Genomic DNA, 14,717 nt, shown 5'->3' with positions numbered 1-14,717 from the left:
TTGACCAGATGAAGATATTATTGATTCATCAGTGAAATGTCATTATATTTTAATTTTTTTCCAAAAGTTCAAGTATATGTTTTATTTGATCGGAGTTACTTTCTTATACTGTTGAAATATTTTTTTCAAATATCTGCTAATTATTTATTTTTCTATCAATATGGTTACGTTTTATTAATTATGTAAAATCTGTAATCGTTTATTTATTATTATGGAAATATATTTGACAAATATTTTGACTTGTTGACATTTATTAAAAGTGGATTAGGCCTCATGGGAAAACCAACCGCATTAAAAAAACGAGCCTGGTACTTCACCGCAAGGTGGTGGGGAAAAAAGTAAATTAACAAGATCTATAATAATAGTTTTGAATCATACTATTTTTTAATTTAGGAAAACAGTATCGGGGTTACAGAATATGCAAAATAGGAAGAAATCCAGGTTTCCTTATTGTTTACAGATGAAGCTTGTTTTTCTCGCAACTCAATTATTAACTTCCACAACAATTCACTTTTGGGCCGAAAACAATCCACACGCCTTGATAGAAAATAATTTTCAAGAACAGTTTTCTTTCAATATTTGGGTTGGAATTGTCGGTGACTATCTCATTGGGCCTCACTTCCTTCCACCTAGACTTGATGGAGAAAAATACCGAAGATTTTTAGAATTTGTTTTACCTGGACTTTTAGAAGAAATTCCAGTCATGGAAAGATTTCGTATGTGGTACATGCACGATGGTGCTCCACCACACTTTAGTGTAGTAGCACGGCAATTTTTGGATGAAAATCACCATAATCGCTGGATTGGGAGAGCAGGCCCACACCCATGGCCACCTCGCTCGCCCGAAATGAATCCCTTAGATTATTTTCTCTGGGGACACCTTAAAGCGTTGGTATACAAAACTGCTATTTAAAGTGAAGAGGATTTACGGAATAAAATCATTAATTCATGTGACATAATAAAAAATACGCCAGGTATTTTCAGAAGAGTACGAAATTCAATGACGCGGCGGCTAGAGGGTTGTATTGAAGCCGAAGGAGGCCATTTCCAACACTTAATTTAGTGCAATTCGTTAGTCTAGATGTTGATGTTATTTAATATTTGTTGTTATTGTTACATAATTACTAATGAAAAATTGTAAAAATAATAATTTCCAAAAGAAACTTTCAATTCCCTATATTATTCATTGTGAGGTCCAGGGATATGCAATTAGGTCGACATTTTTTTTAAAAAAGTAAGCAAGATACGAAAAAAAATTCAGGAGACAAAAAAGTTGTATTTTCAATTGCTCGTATCCAAAGAAATAATAAAAATTGCACAAAAGTAAGTGGGTACATTTTTAAGTCAAACATATTCGTTCAAATTCCGCTCGAGACGCCACTGGACTTGATAAATTGAATCACGTTCGGGCTAAATTAGCACCTTAATATAAATACCATTGCCAAATAACAACAAAATCAGGTTGAGGATATTTAAGATATTTACGAATAACTTTTTTTTTATTTTTATTTTATCACCCTGTATCTTGAGAACGAAAGATTTGCAGACCCATGTTTATATGAACATTTCGTCTTAAAGTTACCTAAAGAATCGCCTGTTAAATGTATGGTACATACTTAATTAACACCCTGTATGTAGGATTTTGAGGTTATCTTCATTTATCTTGTGGTTTGATTCTTGAACATGTTCGTACATTGCAATTTTTTTTGTACGAACATCTTCAAGAATCAAATCACAAGATAAATGAAGATAACCTCAAAATCCTACATATATGCAATAAAGGGAGAAAAATGAATCTGTTGGAGGCCATGGAAATTAACAAATCAATTAAAAACCAGAAACATATACCCCTAAACGAGCAACTTGATTTATGTAGGTCTCCTCTCTTGAATTCATGAGTTTAACAATCCCTAGAATTTTCAGGATGGTATTTCAAGTTGGCATCCTGTCTCTCAAATACATGTCCTTGCAGCATACCTGAAAATTCTAAATACGATGGTTCAAAATTCAGAGTTCAGTTTTATACTTGATAATGGGATCAAACCCGAAACCGGTCGTATAAATAAAATTTTCCAGTTTAGACAAAATAGTTTTTATTCATTTCATTTAAGTGATCATAAATTACCATAAAGTAAACAAGTCATCAATCACACATAATAGTCAATATACACTAGCATAAAATTTTTGGCTGAAACATGCAACAAAAAATTTATAGATATATATTTATTTCAGGAATGACTCCTTTATTGGCCGCAGCAGTGACAGGACATAGTCATATAGTAGAATATTTAATTAAAATTCCACATCTCGTATCGAGAAAGGAAAGAATCGACGCTTTAGAATTATTAGGAGCAACTTGTGTTGACAAAAAACGTGATATGATGGGTGCTCTAGAATTATGGAAACGTGCATTGCATGATAGGTGAGTTTCAGTATTTTTTTAAAATATTGAATAGCAGGAAACTTTATTTAATTTTGATAGAATATATTCATTTTGGAATTTTGAAAATTTGGACTTTCATTGTACAAAAGGATTAAAAGATTCGAATCCTGAAAGTGGAAAAATGGTTGAAAATTGATTTTTTTTGGTAAAATTTTATTAAAATTGTCTCTCTAACTTGGAGTTGGAATTGGATATATGGGTGGATGGTGAGGATCCCATCGTTAGTCCATCTATTTGTTTATAAATTTTTCCTTCAGATTCGAAATATATTCGAAACTCAACTACCTGGACATAACCATCGAATATAACCACAACAAAACACAATTTCAAATGTCAATATCAACACAAACAAGATCCACCATACCCGCAAGTTCAAACCACCCACTATCACACAAAATGGCTGCTTATATTGCATTCATATACAGAATGTTAAGGATACCACTTAGCGATGAAGCCCGGAACAAGGAACGGAAAATCATATACCAAATAGTGAACAAGAACGGATACACCCAAAAGACAATAGATAAATTACAAAATAGAATCAAAAAAAAATACAGAACAAGAATGAAACCACTCCAACAGATAAAACAATACAACAATATAAACAAACCAAAAAACTAACAAACATCTTCAAACCCCTGAACATCAACATCACATACAAGCAAAACACGAAATAACACAGAAAATAAACAGCTTTGAAAAAGAAGAAGACAAAAACCTAAACGGGGTGTACAGCATACAATGCTCGGACTGCAGCAAATCTATCTGATCCAAAGGTACGATGAGCACAAAAAGGCATACTTAAACCCAATAATATATCAATTAAACCTCGCAACACACGCCATACAAAACAAACATAATTTCACCCCACCATTAAAGCCATTAAACAAGTTAATAAGGAGAACTGTATGGACATCTGGGAAACAGTAAACATCCATAAATTTAACAGTCATAATTCACTTACCGAGGAACAAATACAAATCAAAACACAAGAAGACTTAACATTCAATACATATATTACACAAAACAATACACACTCCTAGAAACAGTAAACCTAGAGAAGATCCAACACAAAAAATATTACCTGATGTAACCCAAATACAGGCAAATTTACCTGAAGTACCTGCACTAAGGCGTTCGGACTTCATAAAAGGACAAACAAGAGGTTGACACGTTCAGTTTGAGTAGAGTCTTGATGATGATAGCACGACCAGCTGTCAAAAGCGCTGGCATATAATTAAATAGGAGTTATAAAGCTTCAAATCCTTTTTGTAACAGATGTTAATATATATATATATATATATATATATATATATATATATATATATATATATATATATATATATATACGCAGCTATTTTTATTAAGTACTTTCTTGGTTTTTTCTCATTTTGTCTTCAATCGAGGACCGCCTGCCCGGTACTGACGATGCCCAATAGGCTGAAACAGCTGTATACCGGTGGCTCTTAAATTGAAATCAATATGGGAATGATCAAAGAGTACTCATCTATTTATATATATTATATATATATATATATATATATATATATATATATATATATATATATATATATATATACACATATATATATATATATATATATATATATATATATATATATATATATATATATATATATATATCTATCTTTAAGTAGTCTTGACGTTTGACCAATATATCCATTACTACAATTGAAACATGGTATGGAATAAACTGAATGAGATTGAAAATTTGAAGGAGTTTTATCCTTTTAAGTTTTGAAAATAATTTATTTATGGTTAAAATAGTTCTGAATGCTATTTTGATATTTATATTATTAAAGATTCTGCATAGTTTGGATGTTATTTCACTAATAATATGGTAAATAGGTGAAGACTATAGGAACTGGAGGTGGATCACTCCCAATTGTGATATTATTTGATTGTAAAGGATTTCTATCCAACTGGTTGTTATTATCAGATTGAACGTCAATGAATGACGTACTGAATAAGATCTTCTTAAGTAGATGATCTGGGTAAGAGTTAGTAAATAATTGGAAAAGTATCTTTAAGTTTTTTGAATAAAATGAAGGATCAGAAATCTGTAAAATGTGGTTCTTCATTTGTTTGACCTAGTTAATTTTCGTTGATGTTTGTGGTATGACCAGTAGTTCAAGAACCTTCCAGAACTGATAGATTTTCGATACCAGTCTATGAGGACATTATCGGGTGTTCTGATAACGTTAGTATCCAGGAACGGAACTCATTGCTCGTTGTTTTCAGTTTCGATGGTGAACTGTATATAAGGGTCATAACTATTGAAGATATCCACAATTTCAGATATTCCATCTTGGGGAAGGGAGATAATGTCATTGACATATTTTTTATGAAAAGGAGGTTGAAAGGAAGAACCTGTAAGACCAAGTCTAGCTCATCCATGACATATGCTGCTAAAATAGGGCTAATATTTGCTCCCATTGGTGTACCAAAAGTTTGTTTATAAATTTTACCATTGAATGAAAAATATGTGTTATTAAAAAGGAAAGTTATAAGTTGGAAGAATTCGTCTTTTTTGATATCACAAAACTGACTGATACGTCCCCATTTTCTATCAATATATCTGAGACAAGCATCTAAATAGACATTGCTGAAAAGAGATACAACATCAAAGCTAGCAATTTTATAGGGTGTCCCTGGACTTCCTCTTTTCCTCTCAGGAATGTATAGATGGGGTCAAAATATCACCAGTACTTCATATAACTTTTTTTCCTAAAAGTCTTCGTAACCAAGTTACGGGCCCTCGAAGTTACAAAATGAAAAATGTTTTTCTTTGATAACTTTTCAAGTGAATATTCAAAATCATCCAAATTTTGGTAATTGACTAAACAAATGAATTCCGTCGATGAGCTTTCATGCAGGAGTCAGTTGTTTTGCTACAAAGTCAGGAACGGACTACCCCCGATGGTCCACACCCCAAAACTTTGAAATGACAGATATTTTTCAATATTTTTCAACAAAATAAGGTTACTTGGACAATTTCATGAATGAAAGTACTCGTGTGGAAAGTCGATCGGAGCAACGAGTCTTGATAAAAATGTAGTTCTACTCGACGACATCAAACCCGCTCGTCCACCATTATTTGAAATGAATAATTATCAAAGCAGAAATAATAATGATAACGTTTATTCAACAACATTTATAACAGGAATAATACAAAGTATGCTAAAATGAAGTCGAAAACAAAAAGTACAGTACCTATATGGAAGTTTAAGTCACAATTGTGATAGCAGATATTTTTTCAAAAGAAATATCAAGTTCTGTAGATTCGTGGTGTTTTTAAACTAACAAGCTACTCTACTATGAAATACCGAATTCATTCCATATTTTGTATGTACATAATACGTGTGGAATAATCACGTTTCGTGTTGATCAGTTATCTGAATCTCATGAAACTCAACATTCGAATGTTTCAAATTCTTCTTCACAGCTAAACTGTTGAGGAGTTTCACTGATAATTATAATTTTATGGGAGAAATTCTTTAACACGAATCTAAATTTAGCTGAAAAAACGCACATCGGAAAAAATATTTACTATACTAATAAAAAGCAAACGAATGAACTACAAAAACGGCTGCACATGATCAGGTGAAAAATATCCAGGGAATAATATTTCTTTCACAGATGTTGACAAAAAAACCTTTTAGAAAGTTTTGATAAAAAATGAGAAACTGGAATGCGATTTTGTTTTGTTGAGTGGTGCGTTGTCATATGACTATCATTGTATTGTCAATATTCTATAGGATATTTTGAATTTTTTTGATATGGCCGAACAGTTTACATTCAATGAATATGCAGATATGCATGTATTTTATGGACGAGCATTTTGTAATGCTGCAGAAGCTCGTCGTCTGTATTCCGAGCATTTTCCCAATCGAACGGTACCGTCAAGAGAAACATTCGATCGTGTCGATCGCAGCTTGAGGGAGACAGGTATGTAATAATTGATAATTAATTTGAGCACGTTGTTTTATTTCGATATTATTGTAGGTACAGTTTTGGCAAAACGAGGTGGTGAGGGCGCTCCTAGGACTGTACGTACCGTTGTATTGGAGGAAAATATTTTGAAAGCCGTCGCTGATGATCCTTCAATGAGCATCAGAAATCTATCAGAACAGTTCCATACATCCAAGTCCACTATTCATAGAATAATTAGGGAACAACTGCTCCACCCATTTCACATCCAGAAGGTACATGCCATGACACCTCAAGATTTTCCAGCACGACTGGAATATGCCAATTGGTTCATGAATAGGCAAAGAGAGGATATGACTTTTATTAATCGAGTTTTATTCACTGATGAAGCAGGTTTCAGTAGAGATGGAGTTATCAACTCTCATAATCTCCATATATGGGCCAAAGAAAATCCCCATGGGATATTGCAAACCAAACACCAACGGAAATTCAACGTGAATGTTTGGGCTGGTATCATAGGAAACCATCTTATAGGACCATTCGTTCTACAGGACCGATTGAATATAGAACGTTATTTGGAGTTCATTCAGAACGATTTGAATGGACTTTTGGAACATGTTCCATTGCAAACCCGAAGAGATATGTGGTTTATGCATGATGGCGCTCCTCATCATTTTAGTTTGATTGTGCGTGACCATCTGAACCATATTTTCCACAATAGATGGATTGGTAGAGGTGGGCCATATTCATGGCCATCGCGGTCTCCGGATTTAAATCCATTGGATTTCTTTCTGTGGGGGCATCTAAAAAGCCTTGTTTACGCTACACCTATTCACACAAGAGATGCATTGTTGAATAGAATAACATTACATTGTGAAGCCATACGAAACGACCCTGGAATGCTATTTCAAGTACAGAGAGGGTGTCTTCGCAGACTAAGAAAATGTATAGAGAGAGAAGGTGGTCATATCGAGCAGTTTCTGTAGCGGATTTTTCATTTCTGTTTGCTCTTGAGGCTCTTGAGTTTCGTTAGTTGAACGTGTTTGCATTATAAAAATTCGTTATGAACATTTTACCTATCATTTCCATTTTCCTTAAAAACTAATATTTTCGAATAATGGTAGACATTTCAGGATAAATGTTGTTGAATTAACGTTATCATTATTATTTCTGCTTTGATAATTATTCATTTCAAATAATGGTGGACGAGCGGGTTTGATGTCGTCGAGTGAAACTACATTTTTATCAAGACTCGTTGCTCCGATCGACTTTCCACACGAGTACTTTTATTCATAAAATTGTCCAAGTAACCTTAATATGTTGAAAAATATTGAAAAATATCTGTCATTTCAAAGTTTTGGGGTGTGGACCATCGGGGGTAGTCCGTTCCTGACTTTGTAGCAAAACAACTGACTCCTGCATGAAAGCTCATCGAAGGAATTCATTTGTTTAGTCAATTACCAAAATTTGGATGATTTTGAATATTCACTTGAAAAGTTATCAAAGAAAAACATTTTTCATTTTGTAACTTCGAGGGCCCGTTACTTGGTAACGAAGGATTTTAGAAAAAAAAGTTATATGAAGTACTGGTGATATTTTGACCCCATCTATACATTCCCGAGAGGAAAAGAGGAAGTCCAGGGACACCCTGTATATATATTTTTGATTGATGCAACTAATTTTCCTTTATTTTGAGTATTTCAATATTAAATTCTACAAAAAGGATTTGATTGAAGCTTTATATCTTACTGTCATCTTCTAGGCACTCCTCAAACTTTTGAGGAGTGTAGCTATTACATTGAATCAGTTGAACCTACTCAAACCTAACAATAATTTCCAAGATAATTTAGAGGGAGCAATGCGTAGTTGGAGTAATTTGGAAACAACAAACAAGTTGCCAATTTTCGATAACAAAAATAGTGTCCATCATACTGACTTTCTAGAACTGCTCGAGTTTTTCTTTCTCATGCATAGAATTCCTTTGGAATATTTCAAATATTTAATATCTAATAAAAACTAGTCAAAAGTTACACCCATGCTCAATCTTTAAAGAGATGGGATGAAATCAAAGGATGTAATCTTGCCAGGATCACCTTGGGCGATCCTGGGAAGCTGGCGCCGAAGAAATATCTCGCGATGACCAGGAAAAATCTACGCCTTACAGGATTTCTGACTGGCCACTGTCAGCTAAGGAAACACCTACACAATATGGGGCTAGTGGACACACCTCTATGCAGGATGTGTGAACAGGAAGATGAGACTGTCAGGCATGTCCTGTGCGAGTGCCCGGAGTTATCGTCAATAAGAGAGTGTGTGTTCGGCGAGTCTTGGCCTACACCTGCCGATATAAAGGAGATGTCTCCCAGCGGCCTGTCCACCTTCCTGGAAAGGACAGGATGGACGACGACCTAGGAGGACAACTCCTCGGGAGGATGTACAATGGGTCACATGTGGCCTAAGTGCGTGGGCTTACACTCACCCTCCCTACTCTACAGATACAGAATATCTAATCAGTTCAGAGGTGACGCTCTGTTGTGGAGCAAAGCATGTTTTGACACATTTCAGTATTTTGAAACATTCAAAGTTATTTTAAACAATTTGAACCAGGATAGCTAGTACCAGAATGTATCTTCCGCAATAAAGTCGGAAGCAAAAAAGTTCCTATGATTATTCGAAGGCCCTTATAAAGTGAAAAAAATCTGTTGGTTCATTTACCTATGTTTTAGAGTACTTGAGTTTAAGGAAAGAGAGGGGTACTTTCAATGCGATGCACTTGAAACCATTTCATTCTTAAGAGTCTTCAATTATATGACACTCTCACCGAAGACTCGTAGGGGCGAGTGTGACAGAATCACTTTGTATTCAGTTATTTATTGTCTTGAGCTGTTCATAAAAGACTCCTTTCAAATATTATGATTCAGTTGATACACTGACCCGTTGAGATTTTATTGAACTGAATTTATGCTGTAGCGTAATTATATTAACTCAACTTGTAAAAAAATTGTTTTAAATTTATTCAACTCAATAAATTCTACCTTTCACTTCACTGATCTTGTTTGCCCGAACCGACATCGGAACACAAGAGAATATCTAGGTCCATATAAATTCAAAGGGTAGTTAAATTCAAATAACGAACATGTGCGTCGCAGCGGTACATTGAATGGAATCAACGATAAAATTGCAAAATTATATTATTTGAAATTTTGAACAAATATAGTAACTATTTCAGTTTTTTTTTCACATTATCTATAAGTGATGAATAGAAGTCGATAAATGTAACAAATAAACGTTATTGTATTTTTCAATAATTCATTTGAGAAGAAAAAAATTGAATAATTGTGAGAATCCACAATATGAAAGAAAATGACAGAGTTCCGAATGAATGAAAAGTGTACATAATAGTTGTTCTACTACTTGAATAGGATGTATTGCCTTCCCTAGCCCATTTTCAGGCTTCCACTCTTCTACCCTTGCTGTCGATAAGGTTGTTAATAACTTGCTGGGGAACATTGTTCCTCTTTTCCAAAATAGCATTTTGAAGCTGTTTTATTTGCTGGATTTTGCTTTTTATATACTGGGGTGACTTTCCGATTTTCAATAAAGATGGAAAACATCTACAAGTGAAAGAGAGATCAACTAGATAAGATAGAGGCGAAATAATATGACGTAACACCTTCTTTAAAATAAATGACGGAATTTCATCTGGCCCCGACGAGGCTTTATTCTGCAATTTATTCGATATCAACTGTAATAATGCAGGTTCTGAAAAGGGTGCTAGAAATAGGGACTCATTGAACCCAGTTATTTTAGGTTCAGGAAGTCGAGCTGCCCTTAAAGGCATATGTTCACTGAGAAGTTTGATTTGCATATTTGTGAAAAATTCATTGAATAAATTACTGATTCTCTCTGGGTCTTCAATAGATCAATTTTCATGCGAGATAGAGATATTATCAAAGGAATGTTTTCTCGTACAATTAGTCAAAATATTTGCATTAAATATTTTACTTCGGTAGTAGGAGCGCTTAGTTTCTGTTAATAACAATTCATGTTGCTTCTTTGCAGATGCACAAGCTTCGTTCAGGACGAAAAAACTACATTTCAATAGAAATAAATTCTTCATTTTGATGCTCGACTTCCTAACATAATCATCAATCCACAATTTATTGGAATTTTTTGAACCATAATGCTTTTTGAGCGGAAAACAAATGTTGAAGTGATAAACAAAAATGTCGTTGAAATTATTATATGCGTCTTCGACATTGGAAAAATTGTACACGTCATTCCAAGACTCTCTCTCTATAATGATTGAATGAAACTATTCGCGTTATTAACACTGAAACTTTTGCGGGGTTGTGTTACCTCCCTCTTTAGTGGTGAGACAGTCTCAACATATTTAAATAATACAGTTCGATGATCAGAAATCGTATTATCCAGAACACATACAGTACGGTTGAATATATTAGTATAGATTTGACCTATAATGGTTTCAGAATGGGAAGTTATGCGTAGTGGCCACTCGACCACCTGACGTAAATCAAAACCTGACAAAAGAGTTGTCAAACTACGATAGGCATCAGCATCCCTAGAGTTTTCAGTTGCATCAATATTAAAATCTTCTGTTAGAATAATATTTTTACCAGGCACATAAATAAAATCTAACACACTCATCAAATTTTCACAAAAAATATTAAAATTTTCTTCCGGAGATGTGTAACAGACTAGTACCACAACAGACATACCCTTGTAGTTTTAACAGTGCAACCCACATATCTCAAAATGTTTTTTAGAGCAAAATATATTTAATTTAATTTCTGAGCAATTCAACTCATCAAGAGCAAAAAGTGCAACACCACCATTACGATAAAAAGTTCTACAAAAATTACTTATAAGTGTATAACCTCCTATGTGTTTGAAGTCTATTTCAGCCGAATTCATGTGAGTTTCAGTTACACAAATGAAACCAAACTTACAATCTAGAACATGATTTTCAATTTGATTTATAGTAGAACTGTTCAAACTGCATACATTGAGTAGAAATAGGTCTGGATAAAACATTAGTTTGGTGTATGATTTCTTGTTTGGCGTTTCTGAAAAAACCTACTCACGTAAGAACCTTTGGGCCATACACTGGGATTTATAGCCTTACGGAAATTTTGTTCATAAATTGAAATTGAATAAATTGAATGAACTATAAAGGGTTGGGTGTTTAGGTGTAATTAACTCATAGGAGACCTCAGGAAAAATGGGTGCTAGCAATTCGGTGAGTTCGTCAGTTTTTGTCATCGGATCCACTCTTGTGACATGAAGTGAGACATGCTTAGGGACACCTTTAATGCTTGTGTCACCATTGTCGCCAACAACAAAACACTTTTTGTTGCGTTTGTAGGATACTCTCTGCCAGTCTGAAGAATGGTAATTTAATTTATTTTCTCGTAGAACACCACCGGAAGAAGTCGGAGAGTTCGTGTCAATAGAAGCAGTTTCCGGTGCTAAATGTATTAGTTCATTATATTTTTGCGTTGTTGCACTTTCCAGGGAAGACGTTGATTGTTTTCCATCATTTGCTGTTTTTGGTTTTATTTTGACAACGCTGTTAATTATTTTACTATCATCACCGGATGCTTTGGTCGATTCGTTTATTGTATCTGAATCGTTCTTTTTTGTATCAGAAGTTTTTGAAGCAGTCAGGTCTGTACTGTGATGGGTTTTTGTTCGATTCTCGTTCAACGCGTCCAAGTATTCTTTTAACATTTTCACCTTTTCTTATAATTTTTTAATTATAATATCCTTCTGCTTCCCGACGTAATTGAATATTTGGATATCTATTTTGTTATCCGTACTTAGATCTTCTAAAGCATCAAATAATGCAGTATCAGTATCTGTATCCAGTTTTGCTGATTCTCCCTCACAACACTTTATAGAATCAACTCCATTGATTTTCATACAGCCCGCACTTTTCGCACGTTCACAAATGGAGCATTTAGGCCCATTAGACACATTTTTCTTGCTCTTTTCACATATATTTGTCAGAGCACTCGTTAACACGTCTTTACCAGTCATGTTGCCACACACGAATCCCGTCCCGTCCGTAAGGCCACATATTGGCTTCTCGGACAGGGCCCCCAGTCCCCTGGCCGTTCCCCTATCCGCCACCTGGGGACGCGCCTGATAGGTAGCCCAACCCATGGGATATGTAGCCCAACCCACGGGCTTCACTGAAGTTATTCTTACATATGCTGTGAGCGAAACAACCGCCGTAATAGATTTTCGATTATTGGAACACACTTGAAGACCGGTTTCGGGCTGTTTTTCCACTCGTCAGTGCATCAACATAAAGTCGATGATTTCCAATAATTGAAAATCGAATTCCTTCAGAGTATCATTTCGCGAACAATAAACAACAAGTTTGTCATTGCCCCATCTGCCTGTGAACGAGGTAACCAACCGCTCCTCTGACTATATGTGAAAAGTTTTCTTTCCTATACGAGGAATTGGGCAAATTTCGGATATGCGGTTGGTTACCTCTTTCACAGGCAGATGGGGCGATGACACAACCTGTTGTTTGTTGTCCGCTTCAGCCTAGTTCGAAGAATGATACTCTAAAGGAATTCGATTTTCAATTATCGGAAATCATCGACTTTATGTTGATGATAGAAACTACCTTGCACTGACGAGTGGCCAAGCAGCCCGAAACCGTTCTGCAAGTGTGTTCCATTAATTGAAAATCTATTGCGGCAGTTGTATCGCCAACAGCATATGCAGGAATAACTTCAGTAAAGAATCCTGCACTGACACTCATCGGATATAATCCAATGCCCTTAACCATGGGAATAGTTGTTTTCTAATGGGTGTCAGTCCATTAACCTACAGTTTGGGAGTTGAGACTGGCCTGAACGAATTTTTCCTTTAGGTGATTTGATTTATAGCCAGTCTTCAAGTATGCCCACTGACTATATGTGATAAATTGTGAAGAAAGCTACCTAACTGGTTATATGTGAATACCAGTTTACCTGTCATCAATAACAATGCTCAAGAAATGTAACAAAGTACCGGATACATAATAATTATTATTGATAGGAAGAATGAGTTTTTGTGTTTTATCTCGATTTAATTTGAGCTGATTTGAAATGAATCATATATTTGCTTCAGCTTCATATTTCTTCACTAAGCTGATTGAAAACAAGGTTTCAATTAGTTTGTGACCGTGCCATATATCAATGACAAAAAAATTGTCAGATGATATAAAGTGAAAAATGTTTTTGTGGGTAAAGAACATTTTGGCTTTCTTAAATTCAAATGAAAAATGTCATTGGAATACATTTCAAATAGAATTGGACTCAGTACACCCCCCAGGGGAACTCCTTGAGTTACCTATCCGCCGAAAGTTACTCAAAAGTTTTTGAAAGAAATGGTTTCTTGCCCTTTTTCGATTGCCTCAACTATCATTTCAGATTACCTGTACCTACTCTAGAACAGTTAAATCGAAAACCAAATGGATCCAGATAAAGTAAGTTTATTATTTTGGAAAAATAAGATATTTATTGGAAAAATAAGATACTTTCCCCTATTCATAAGAGCTATTTCGGTGAGTGTGGTTTTTTATCAATACTAGTTCATATATATTACGTTGTGTTCTTCTGTGTTCTCAGATCTACAAACTGAAAAGGCAAAAGTAATGTGTGTATGCCTACTGTGAAGTTTCGGACAGATTTTTCATTTTTACATTTGTGTTTGAAAGAAAATCTGTGCATTATCATGATATTTTTTGCGAAGAGTATTCATTCACATTTTCAATTTTTTCTTACATCAATAACTCTTCAGGATTTATTTATCAATTGAGAAGTGAAAATCTGATTTTTTTTAAGTTACTCCTACATTGGAAAAGAGGTGTCTTCGAATAAATTGGTCATCTTGATACTCACAATATGTAAATGTAAGCGGCAAACTACAGCTGTCCTTCTCCTATTAGTTCATTTCAGTACACCTCGATCTATGATTTTTGAGAATCCTTTCAATTGGAGTGAAGATATATTTTCCTTCTTGTAGATAAATTTCCCAAGACTTCCGAAATGAACGAATTGAATTCCATCGTAAATCGCCACTTTCGCACACACACCGCTTTCAGGTTGTCTTAAGGATTTTCTTGCAATGATCAAAAACATTGAATATTACTGGAGTTTTGTCCCAACACCAAATCGTTATTTTTAACACCTCGACACGTGTTTCGATCACCAAGTGATCATCTTCAAAGAGGAATATTAAAAGATTAAGAAACCAGTTTTAATCTTCCTCTTTGAAGATGATCACTTGGTGATCGAAACAC

General features: G+C 34.6%; 1 protein-coding gene across 7 annotated transcripts in view; it reads left to right on the top strand.

Moving 5' to 3' along the window:
• LOC111512544 (protein fem-1 homolog CG6966) overlaps positions 1-14,717 on the top strand; it is a 452,752-nt gene that overhangs the window by 379,050 nt on the left and 58,985 nt on the right. For all 7 annotated transcript variants that reach the window (XM_074179254.1, XM_074179257.1, XM_074179255.1 and 4 more), the window contains one exon: positions 2,233-2,422. In XM_074179254.1, coding sequence (XP_074035355.1) covers positions 2,233-2,422 — 190 coding nt within the window. The remainder of the gene's footprint in view (positions 1-2,232; positions 2,423-14,717) is intronic.

Source organism: Leptinotarsa decemlineata, unplaced genomic scaffold (genome assembly GCF_025532065.1).
Source record: "Leptinotarsa decemlineata unplaced genomic scaffold, Ldec_3_MD MMD2_tig00004839_RagTag_RagTag, whole genome shotgun sequence".
Taxonomy (NCBI): Eukaryota; Metazoa; Arthropoda; class Insecta; order Coleoptera; family Chrysomelidae; genus Leptinotarsa; species Leptinotarsa decemlineata.
Note: the sequence above shows the minus strand (reverse complement) of the source record. Positions and strands in the feature narration are given on the sequence as shown.